Source organism: Oncorhynchus gorbuscha, linkage group LG10 (assembly GCF_021184085.1).
Source record: "Oncorhynchus gorbuscha isolate QuinsamMale2020 ecotype Even-year linkage group LG10, OgorEven_v1.0, whole genome shotgun sequence".
NCBI classification, from domain to species: Eukaryota; Metazoa; Chordata; class Actinopteri; order Salmoniformes; family Salmonidae; genus Oncorhynchus; species Oncorhynchus gorbuscha.
This window is the reverse complement of record NC_060182.1, coordinates 73,004,772-73,017,412: the sequence shown is the minus strand read 5'-3', so window position 1 is coordinate 73,017,412 and position 12,641 is coordinate 73,004,772. Positions and strand designations below refer to the sequence as shown.

The window sequence follows — 12,641 nt, the reverse complement described above, 5'->3', positions numbered from 1 at the left end:
GCCCTGTTCTGTGAGCTCGCATTGAGTCGTCAAGCCACGGAGCGGGAGGGGAGGACCGAGCCGGCCTGGAAGATAGGGGACATAGAGAGTCAAAGGATGCAGAAAGGGAGGAGAGGAGGGTTGAGGAGGCAGAATCAGGAGATAGGTTGGAGAAGGTTTGAGCAGAGGGAAGAGATGATAGGATGGAAGAGGAGAGAGTAGCGGGGGAGAGAGAGCGAAGGTTGGGACGGCGCGATACCATCCGAGTAGGGGCAGTGTGGGAAGTGTTGGATGAGAGCGAGAGGGAAAAGGATACAAGGTAGTGGTCGGAGACTTGGAGGGGAGTTGCAATGAGGTTAGTGGAAGAACAGCATCTAGTAAAGATGAGGTCGAGCGTATTGCCTGCCTTGTGAGTAGGGGGGAAGGTGAGAGGGTGAGGTCAAAAGAGGAGAGGAGTGGAAAGAAGGAGGCAGAGAGGAATGAGTCAAAGGTAGACGTGGGGAGGTTAAAGTCGCCCAGAACTGTGAGAGGTGAGCCGTCCTCAGGAAAGGAGCTTATCAAGGCATCAAGCTCATTGATGAACTCTCCGAGGGGACCTGGAGGGCGATAAATGATAAGGATGTTAAGCTTGAAAGGGCTGGTAACTGTGACAGCATGAAATTCAAAGGAGGCGATAGACAGATGGGTAAGGGGAGAAAGAGAGAATGACCACATGGGAGAGAGAAGGATCCCTATGCCACCACCCCGCTGACCAGAAGCTCTCGGGGTGTGCGAGAACACGTGGGCGGACGAAGAGAGAGCAGTAGGAGTAGCAGTGTTATCTGTGGTGATCCATGTTTCTGTCAGTGCCAAGAAGTCGAGGGACTGGAGGGAGGCATAGGCTGAGATGAACTCTGCCTTGTTGGCTGCAGATCGGCAGTTCCAGAGGCTACCGGAGACCTGGAACTCCACGTGGGTCGTGCGCGCTGGGACCACCAGATTAGGTTGGCAGCGGCCACGCGGTGTGGAGCGTTTGTATGGTCTGTGCAGAGAGGAGAGAACAGGGATAGACAGACACATAGTTGACAGGCTACAGAAGAGGCTACGCTAATGCAAGGACATTCACGAGCAATCCAATGAATTAATGTTTTAAAATGTTAAAACAAGTAAAAGTTCATGAACATTTCATAAATCTATTCCTATGTTCCTGAGTAACTAGTGAACTATTTACTGGTGATGAGATAATTGTGTAAAAATAGTTTTATAGTGGGTGATGCTATGCTTGGTTGGCTATTTTAGCTCGCTAGCACAGTATCTTCCCCTTTTCAACTGCAGCTCCAGATGAGCAGCACTTCGTGAGTCACTGTTCACCCTAGTGAAAAAGTAGTGCCCTTAATGGAGGTACCAAATTAATTAATGGCTACAAAGCTAGCTAACTACAGTACACTGTACAATTCATAATAGACTGGGACTTTTGTTGTCAGCTAGCTAGCTAGCTACACCTATTGCCAAACAGTAAAAAAAAAAATGTTGCTAATAAAAGCAGAATATAATTTATGTTAATAAGCTAACCCCATCATTGTTACGGCCAGACATTTTTTTCATATGATAATGGTATTTGATCATATGATTATGGGAGGGTACAAAGACAGGCAATAGTGAGAGTGTACTGCCCATGTTGAGGCAGGGAGAGGACAAACAGGTCATCAGGTGAGAATTTGAGTTAAGGAAGGCACTATATGTTCAATTCCTCATCTTTTCTGACTGTTGCCCAATGCTACAACAAAACAGTTGATGCCTTCATTCTGATTTCATTTGGTTGTCATGGTAGGGGTCAGAGACAGTCAGTAGAAAGAGGGAAAGCACTGCCCATGTTGAGGCACAGGGAGAGGGCGATCAGGTCATCAGGTGAGAATTTGGAATTTGAGTTATAAGAGTCTGGTACAGCATGTTGCACAGAAATTTACATTGAACACAGATCGGTTCAACTTCTCATCTTTGCTGACTGTAGCCCAAGTGCTATAACAAATGTTGTTGCCTGCTGATTTAATTTGGTTATCATGGAGATTGAAGACGTGGCTGCTCTCAACAACGACACAAAGCAGATTGAACCATGTTGCCATCTGTCATTCACCAGGAGAAGCTGGATACCATAGAAATTAAAACAATATGCCAACATTGTATTTCTGTCAGTGACGGGCGTAAACAGGTATTTAGTACATTTTAGAGAATTTAGACTAAACATCTGACCCCTCTCTGTACCACTATATGCCCACCTTTATATAAGATTGCAACAGGTAATTGAATGTGTTTGTTTTGTACTTGGTGAATGACAATTAATTGTTGCTATCTATTTTTGAAGTCTATTGCTTGAGCATGATGCTACACTGATTGGTTAATTTTGAAATATATTGCTTGAGCATGATGCTACACTGATTGGTTAATTTTGAAATATATTGCTTGAGCATGATGCTACACTGATTGGTTAATTTAGAAGTCTATTGCTTGAGCATGATGCTACACTGATTGGTTAATTTTGAAGTCTATCGTTAGATCCATATCAAAGAGTTATATTTTTTGAATATCACTGAATTATTTTATGAATTAATACTACAATTCAATTGTGTAACTAAGTAAGATGTTTCTGGAGTCAGATTTTAAGTTAATTTGGTATAAGAAATGAGTTATTCATGACCATGTACTCACCAAGCGTGGTGAAGGTTACACAAATAGAATAATGGGTTTTAACATTTAAATGTAGTTAAAGGGGTGTGGTGGTGACTTTCTGAACTGTTACGAGTAAGAACACAGTTTAAAGAAATATTTGTGTTTCAGTTGTTATTGGGGTATATTGACCAAATTCACCAGAAACAATCATTTCAGACATTTTTAAAACAAAACATCTCCCGTGGAGACATGCCCCCAGACCCCCCTAGAGGGGTGTTGACACCGGAACCCGTTGACCCTGACCCGAACCATCCAACAAAAAGTTATGCCCTTGCTTACAGCACAAACTACAGAGAGGGTTCATGTCAGACAGATGCCCCAATGGGAAACCTTGACAACCCACAACATGTGACATGATTGGACTGATACTGCAGGGTCATCTCTATCCTGATTTAGTCATCTCTACCAGCTGGTCTCACCATTCAATATACTTGGTCAGTTAGATAGTTCTGTAATCACTGTAAGGAGGGAATATATCTAACATCACACATGATCTAATACTGAGGCTGAAACATTGGAAACGGAAATCCCAGACAGAAAACGACATCAGATGTAGATGTTATGATAATTCCACCTCTCTCATTCCTTAAATATTGACCTTGACAAGACATCACCCTCCACACATGTTTCCTTTGTGTTCAGCTGAGCACACACAAACTATTAGCCTACTGTCACCCATTACTGTTAGCTCCAGTTCTCTCTTTCTCTGAGAGCCCTGGGTCTGTGCACTATGCGAAGCAGCTGATGCAGTCAGGACTCCAGAGACAGATAAAGACAGAAGTGTTCAGACTAAATCAAGCTCTGATGCAAACAGGACCAAACCAAATTTAAAAAGCAGGAACTTTGCCTGGCTGAGCCACAGCAATTGAGGAAGTGTTTTTTTCAGGCAGTGGAAGCTGCTGACAGACATTTAGAGTTAAACTGAGTCTAGTGTATTCAGTCCCCAACCCTTTCTAGAAGAGACAACATTTCGTTGAACCTGAAATGGTTCAACACAGGCCACTATTTGAAGTTGTCACAGGTTTAAGTTATGGGTCTTAATGGAAACTGTCCCCCAGTGTTGAGGATGTGAGTGGGGTGTGAGAGGAGTGGGTGGGTGGCACATGAGGCTGAGCCACAGGCTGACGAGACACAGATATGACTGCATGCTTCTATTTTGAGTTGCTATTTTTTAGGTTAACACCTCAAACTGCTGCTTGTCCTGACACACAACATAGACTCTCGCTCTGCTCCTCTGTACTTTGACATGGGGGTGGAGGCACACAGTGTTATGGTGCTGGTCATGGTTCTGTGTAACAGTGCAATAAGAAGTAAAGTTATTGTATGTGTGTGTCCCGATAGCCCCCCTAAGATTTAAGACACTCTGTAAAGTCTGTTTGTGTTTAATATGCAACACTGTACTGAGCAATTCCAAAGTAACACTTTAAACGTTTGCAATAATCTTTTGAGGGAACATTGTTTTAAATTGAACTAGGCAAGCCTACTGGCCTACTGGGGAACAGTGGGTTAACTGCCTTGTTCAGGGGCGGAATGACAGGTTTTTACCTAGTCAGCTCGGGGATTCAACACAGCTACCTTTTGGTTACTGGCCAAACGCTCTAACCACTAGGCTACCTGCCGTACAACTATGCATAATGACTACTTTTAACATTGTCCAAAAACACATTTACTTTTTTTTTAAGCAGTGCAGATGCACATTTTGGAACAGAATGACAGTTTGTGCTGTTCTTCCAGGTAAATGTGATTTGGTAAAATGTTCAGTGGAAATTGTTAAAAAGTAGTCCTTGTGCATAGTTGTATGGTATGTTTAACTTTGCAATCATTTTATTTTGTTTGACATACATTTTAAAGTGAGAAATCTGAGTCTCAGCATCATTCTGTTGTCGTGGAATTGCCCTGCTGGTTAGAGAGGAACACAAGTGAGAGAGAAAGTGATGTTATTGGCTCTGAGCCAAGAGAGGTTATAAAATGAGGGAGATGAGATGGGATGGGATTGAGAGGGACTTGGAGCGTCAAGCAGACGTTGGGAAAGCAGCAATAACAGCGGTGTTGGCATGTGGAGGCCTGTGCCCTACTTTTTAGTCTCTACTCTTTGTCATACATATAGGGCCCCAAGCACTTCATCTGAGAAAGCTAACAAAGCAAAAAGATAGTTTCACAGTTCAGATCTATGAGATAAGTGCTGTCAAGAGTGCATGTCCTAAAGTGTGAGGGCAGGCTATGCCCACGTCTTGGTCAATAAAACCTCACAGACACACCCACTGCACTGACTCTGGTCTTCAGCGATTGGCCCCTGGTGGAAGCTTTGCGCAAAAAAAAAACCTCAGATTTGACTTTTCAAGAGGTTAAAGAGAATACATCCCCAGAGTCAAATGAACTCATGGATACCATTTTTATGTCTTTGCATCCAGTATGAGGGAAGTTAGAGGTAGTTTTAAGAGCCAATGCTAACCAGCCTTTGCGCTAACGCTATTTAGCAACTTCCTTCAAACTGCACGCGTAGACATAAAAATGGTATCCACCACTTCATCTGACTCTGGGCTTCATAGCCAACATTGTGAAGTATTGCTTAATAGCTTTTTGTCACCATGAGAGAGGTGGTTGAGTATGTCAGCCCATTGCTCCCGAGTGGCGCAGCGGTCTAAGGCACTCTAAGATGTGTCACTGCAGTCCCTGGTTCAAATCAAGGCTGCATCCCTTCTGGCTGTGATTGGGAGTCCCATAGGGTGGTGCACAATTTGTCTGGGTTTGGCCTTCATTGTAAATAAGAGTTTGTAAATAAGAGTTTGTTCTTAACTGACTTGCCTAATTAAATAAAGGTTTGATTTTAAAAATTGGACTGTGTGACCATAAGAGATAATAAGAAGCCCAGACAGCCACTGGAGGACGGTGGGTCTCAAGGCACACTGACGATCCCAGTTCGCACAGGTTCAGGTTACACATGATTAAAATGGACCAAAAGTAAACCAGACGAGTGAAACTGTTATAGAGGGCAGTTCCAGTGACAAACATAACCCAAACCAATAGTAGCCTACAATGCTATAAAGAGGTATCCATGTAGCCCCTAAAGCAATGCACATCAACCAGAGAGAGAAATGTAGAAAGTCATAACAGGTCATTCTTTTGATACTGTCACTTTAACATCTATCAATGGCTGTATTTGAGTGACTGTACGAGAGTGGCGGTATGAGATGCAGTAAGACAGGGTATTATCACACTTCAGCTTGTTTGTGCATGCAAGGCACCGACCCCAGATGCAAAGTCTCTGCTGGTTCTGGTTTCCAGCACACTTTACAATGCCATGCTTGACATACTGCTAGCAGGGAGCACAATTACCACATTAGAACGGCATGTGTGGTTATGGCCCTTTGCTGATGTCGCTTCTGCCTTTCCGACAGGCTCAAGCTAGTCTCTAGACAGACGTGTTGCTTCCTATAATGTACTCATGTGGGTCTGGGTTTGAGACTAGGCGTAAGCTAAACACACTATTCACTACGATGCTGCCTATAATTAGCGGCTCTATATGGGGAAAGGACACTATCGGCTCTTGCCCTGTAAAGAAAGGACTGGAAAGGGAATGGCAAAATGAGTGTAAACTATGCATCTCAGGTCTACAAGTAGCACTACTGATGGGGATGTATTTAGAAGTGCCTATTACCTTGTGTCTGGCCCTTGGCATTAGTTTATCACCCAACAGTACAGTATGGAATGTGTATATGCAAATTCCCCAAAAGTTCTCAAAGGGAACTTTTCAGAGCGGTAAAGGAAAATATGATCCGGGTATTTTTTACTGACAGTCTGGCTATATTCATTCTGCTTTAACATAAAGGCTATTTGAGTGAATTGCCAAGAGGATACAATTGTGTCATGACAGCCAAATCAGTCCCTATTCATCCTCACAGTGTAATTTCCAAAACGTTCAACTTCGTATTCATCATTTTCAGCACCACCCGAACAAATGTGAAAATAGTGCGTTTTGTTTTGTTGTAACCACGAGCAAAACATTTTTTTTTTACATTTCTCCAGCCCAATCTCTCAGCTTTTTATAGGAACAGGGCAGGGATTCGGCTTTATTACTGTTTTAACTAATGATTGCCGCTTTAAAGCTACTCACCCATCCTTCAAAAGTATCTTCTGTGTTCGAGGTTTTGATCAAGTCCTCAAATTGAATAATGCAGTTGGCAACAAAGTCGTCATACCCTATGGGTGCATCATGAAATACAGCCAACTCTATATGCTTGCCGTCGTTGACATTGAGGCAAAACTCTTCGTTGTAAGTTGGCATGTTGGTTTTCTGTTTTGTATGTGTTTGTCCAATTTTGTACTCGTCCACCTTTATCACAAGGTAAGGGTCTAGAGTGGGAGCCGTTTTGTTGAACATAACAGAGTGACGAAGAGAAAAAGTAGTTGGTTTGAGGTCCAGCGCCTCACCAATTCTAAGCTTCAGATACCCGTTGAACTTCATATTGTTCCTCTACAGAAAGAAAAAAAGTAACAAGTTCAAAGTTGTAAAAAAAATCTAAAAAGACTTAAACTCAAATTAAAACTACGCTATTGCGATAGTCATGTAAAGCATTCCTACATACTGACCTAATTTCAAAATAATATAAATCAATATATTTGACTGTGAATTGGAGTCCAATGTTGCATCCTAGAGCAATTCGAAGACATTGCTCGTCAATAGGCATTTGCAGGTGACGCGTTCGCACCGTGCTCTTGACCCTCGGTCGTGAGCGGTGATCTTGCCTCCCAAAACAACACTGCTGATGTAGGCTATACAGAAAGCGCGCACGTTCTGAGAACGACCTAGGTCTACTTCAAGGAAGCACAAGGCAAGTTCCGTAAAAAGGAAGTAACAGAAGTAGCGACCATGCACGATAATGCTTTCTATAGAGTTTCTTCTTTCTCAATGCACGGGTTTACATTTTGTTCTGACTAATCGGCATGCTACAACTAACTGTAAAAGGTATAGTCAATATTCGTCTCATCGGTTATTATCAAGGATTGATATAATAATGTGGAAAAAGTAGCATGAAGACTATAACTACCTTAGTGCACTTGCAGCGCTTAGGGTTGCCTCAGAGCATGGGGGTAGGCTATCGAAATGATTCTCCTGTCCTCGGCAGATAAATAAGGAAATAGCACCCCCTTGTGATATACAGAAAGTGTGACTACAGCTATTTAGCCTCCAGAGGTCTATTGTACAGTTTTTGTGTGAAGAATATCACCTGGCACAGCTGTGAATATGTAATTAAAGGCACATGGCCATGAGCTGCAAGACATGGTAGAAACAAGTGGGCTTTTAATCTGAGTTGTAAGGATGGGCGCTGTGGAGTTGATTTATGCTGAATGCTAATAACACCAGAATCTAAAAAGAAGGACATTTAAGGCAATAATTCTCTTCTGAAAGAGTGCCTCAGAGGACCTATGAAAGTAACCAGAAAGCGCTAATGATGACCTTAACTCATGGGTTAGTTCTAACTCCCCTCCAATCTTAACCCCTCTCTGTCTCTGAATATCTTCCTCTGACACACTCTCTCTCTCTGCCCTCATTTCCAAACTCCCTTGACCCCAATCTTTTTGGCAAAAGAAAAGGTCATATTCGGTGCCACACTGTCAATCTTTGAGGTCAGTAAATATTTCTCTCTCTCTCTCTCACGATCAAAGTCTGGCTGTTATTAGTGTTAGCGTTGACCTCTCAGCCTTCTCTGCCAAACGTTGCCTCCCCACATCTCTCGCTTCCAGCTGCTTCCAATAAAGGGGCCACATCCCAGGGAACAGAGATGGTCTTAAAAAACAAAGCTTTTAACACGGCTCTTACAGATCTCAGGGATAGAGCCTGTCTTATAAACAACGGCTTTTACCTGCCCTTATAAAAAGAAGACAGCAATGAGATAAAAATGACAGATAGATAGGGTAGTGTGGTTTCATATGTTTTTCACAATTATCACCCCAGAATGAATAACCTGAATACTACAGATGTATGTGTATGTCAGTGTGTTGAGTCAGGGATTTGACCTGTCACTAATAGAATTCCGAGACAAACATGTGCCCGTAATACATCAAAAGTGGTCTAAGACAACCTCCTGAGACAACTTTCATTACCAGTAAAAACACATTAAATTGATCCATCATCCATGGTCTGTGAGTATCCATTCCTCACTTTGAATATTCCCAAGGAATACTGTACATTGGTTTTCATTGCCAGTTTTGTGGAGCATTACACCATACAATCCAGCAGAGGGCAGGCTGAGACTGCTGTTGAACTCAAGAAAGTTCATTTGATAGCCATCTTCCTCCTTCATACCGCATCATCAATCTTTTGTTTTTTTCCATCTTTACTTTTACATGCCCTACTTCCTCATCTTGACAGTGGTCTTTTTTTTCTTAGGCTACCGCAGACATTTTTCTCCACAGCAGTCGTTTCACTGGCTGGCGTTTATACGATCATGGAGGGGGATTTGTTTGGTCTCTCTGTTTTCCCAACTGTCCCCATCTCTCTACTTCTCCAACTCTCTCCCGTTTTTCATCCATTTTTATACTCTCCTCCCTACAGCTGTTGCCATGCCCAAATCAAGAGTTATGATCACACCCTTACACACATCTGAACTCAAACGCGTGTTCTGGTGTGTACTCCACAAACACACATGACCACACTTTCTCATACATATAATCACACATTTCTTTGCAAGGACACACCTCTGGTGTAAACTCTAAAATTGCATGTTAACGTTCTTGTACACATTAACACAGAAGCAGCTACCTCAACCAGGCTGTAACAGTCCAGGTTATTCATTGGTACGACTAAAGTAACTGCCACCTGTAGTGTTTCCACATTCCCTTCACCGTCCACATTACGATTTATGCTCCTGTAACCCTGGACAGCTCTATTCTCTGGCTCCCTGCCCAGGTACACTCTATAGCTGCAGCTAATGAACCATAGCATTGGTGCCAAATGGGACAACAGGGAATATTGGTAATTTGGGCCAGGTATGGTGAGCTCCATTCCCAGCCCTCTGTGTGTGACCCCGGTAAGGGAAGGCCCATGTGGCTAGTATATAAACACCATGCCTCCCACATCAACCCCCTCCCCATCACCCCCCTCAGACCCAACCCAATTACCTCCATCCCTCACAGGGGCAGTGCCCCAACACTATCCCCCTCACCTAATGCCACATTGGACCTCTCGTCTCCTTCAGGTTGGGTACGACTAGAGACTCCTACACACTGAATACTGAACTAGGCCAAATGAGCTGATTATGTGTAATCCACCAATATCTTTCTTTCCTAGTGACTGTCCTCACAGGGCTATAAACAGAGATATCAAAAGGTACATGATAAACCAGAGTGAACCCTTCAAAAGAGAGCTTATATGTAGGTTATATGTGTCATCATTACCAGTGGCATTGTGCCAAACAATTGCAAAATGATAAGCCAAGATGGTTGAATGCAATTTGGGGCAGGTCAATGTTGAATGACAGTAACCACTTATTTGTTATTGTGAGAATGTACTATTTATTCTTTGCAGAACTAAGTCAATGTATGTTTGCCCTCCACTAGCTTTTGAGCCCCTCAGTTTACCTCTCCCCCAGCAAAATAAAAACCACAGTCCTTTAGATGAAATGAGGGGAGAACCAGCAGGCCATAAATCACAGTCGTAAAAGCTGATTTGGTGCGAAGTGTCCCTTTTATTCACACGTCCATATTTCATACCAGCACTCTGCCGCTGGGAAATGTGACACCTTAATTGGTACAGGTTGAGGGCAAGGGAAAAAGGCATGGAGAGATAGAGACAGTGAGAAAGAGAACGTTTGTGCCAGTCAGGGTGCATGAGACCTCACTAGCTCACTTTACCACTACTTTCACCCTTTTTGGAGTAGGGACAGAGAGTGAGTTCTGTTTTTCCTATTTCAAGTTTAATATAGAGAGACACGCGGATTGTGTGTGAATAGTACCATAGTAGATGTAAAAAGATAAATTAGGGGGTGAGAGAAGACAGGATATAGACATATAGACTGGGAGACAGAGAGACTTAGAGGAAGGGAATGAAGGGAAAAATGAGAGCGAGTTAGAGAATGTTGTGAAAAGCAGAGGAATGTGTGTGTGAGACTGGGCCATCCAGTGTGGGAGGGTGGGGGGCTATGTCAAAGCCCCTCCTGGGTAATTGGCTCCAGATGTGGGGCAGCGTGGCTTCTGCCAGTGAGACGTCAGGGCCGCGTTAAGGGCTCAGCGAAGTGCTAAGGGGATCGGGGGAAAGGCAAATGCATCCCCCACTTCCCAAAAACAGAGCCTGCTCAAAGCCCCATACTGTGCTGCTCACTATTGTGGCTCCCTTTCCAGACGAACTTCCCCACCTCCCCAGCCCTCTCTGTCCAAGTCAGCTAAGGGCTGTTGGAGACAACCATTCTGCTCTAAATGTAGTAAACAGCTCATTGTGTTCTCCTCTTCTAATGTTTCTGTGCAGTTATGTGGAATTATCTTGACGTCTTTAAACTGGTCCTATTTTTCTATGGTGACAGCATTGCTTGAATCAGTCTATTCAACATTATTTTTCTGCAATTGTGTCAACTATGATTGTAGTGAGAAAGAGAATAGTGATCAGCATGGAACCCAATTCTACTGCCAAGGCTTCACAAATGCATTCTGTTGACATTTGGTTGGTGTTGAGCGATGAACTCAGCGTTGTCTTTCTGTTGCAGGGATTGATGAAGCACTTGAGAGGACAACTAGGGGAAGTGGAACTGGAGGGCACTTTATCGAGCAGACCCCTGACACCCAGTAAAGAGAAGGCCCTGCTCCATTCTTGTCATTATAATAAGGGTTATACACACAGCCCGTCAGCCACAAAGATAATACAATGGTGTGTTTTCAAGATCTTTACAAGAAACTGCTTGTTGCAATGTGAAAAAGTAATCTTAGCTTCTTTCAGCTTAACCTTTCACGTATGCTTTTGTGATCGGTATATGTCACTCATTTGACAAAGAGGCTGTTTTGAAAAGGTCTGTGGCCCTGAATCTTCTGTCAATTACACTGCGGGAGCCTGCTGCCAGCTTTACATACATTTAACTGAGTGTTAACTCTTCAACCCAGAGAGAGAGAGTGTGTATACACGTTTTACTATACTTGTGAGTACCAGAAGCTCTCACAAGAATAGTAAACCAACAACATTTCAGAGAAGTGAGGACATTTAGCCAATCCTCACTTGTAAAAAGGCTATTTTAGGCTTATGGGTTAGGGGTTAAGGAACATAGGATTTTGAATGGGAATTAATTGGTGGTTCTCAAAAAGTCATCAGGAGTATAGTAATGTGCGTGTGTGACCAAATTTGATTGGTCCATACCGGACCAAATCTGAACCAATCATAGACTTCTATTTTAACCAAATGTTTCACAAGTAGAGTTCAGTACTGTACAGAACAGTAGAGTACAGTCAAGTAGATATGTACAGTACATACAGTTAATTAAACTGTACTCAAGTGTTTGGAAGATATATCCTTCAAACACCAGCTTCAAGGCATTATCACATTTATACAACGGGTTACCAACATATTCAAATAATGATTGACATATTTTCATTAATGTATTCATACTATTTCACACTTCCACAAGATATAGTCATGACACAAATCTAGGGTTGCTACCCAAGCCAGCTGGTCATTCGTTCTATCGGTTCAGTTGGCAGAGACGCGACCCAGTCATTTAGTCTTTTTGTTCTGCAAATATGGACGCGAACAAATTTTCAGCTGTTTGAAGCTGGTGTACAAAAACAAAAGAAGCAAAAACAAAACTTAAGAACGGGAAGCATAGAAATGGCGCGCATAGAACAGGCTTCTTAGACTTGCCTTTAATGAGAATGAAAGATCTATAACTGACCATTTCTATGCGAATTCCGTCGGGTCTTGCAAAAGTTACATATTGCAGCTTTAATAATTAATAAACACATTTGTTAAAACTGAG

The 12,641-nt window shown here is 42.8% G+C and overlaps 1 protein-coding gene across 4 annotated transcripts in view; it reads right to left on the bottom strand.

The window, feature by feature from the left end:
• prkcha (protein kinase C, eta, a) overlaps window positions 1–7,736 on the bottom strand; it is a 62,387-nt gene extending 54,651 nt beyond the window's left edge. For 2 of the 4 annotated variants that reach the window (XR_006841024.1, XM_046366972.1), the window contains exon 1: window positions 6,800–7,736. Coding sequence is in view for 3 of the 4 variants with exons in the window: in XM_046366972.1 (XP_046222928.1) it covers window positions 6,800–7,150 (351 nt within the window). In the remaining variant the exon portion in view is untranslated. The remainder of the gene's footprint in view (window positions 1–6,799) is intronic. The other 2 variants (XM_046366971.1, XM_046366970.1) reach the window with 2 other exon arrangements.
• Window positions 7,737–12,641: the final 4,905 nt, after the last annotated feature.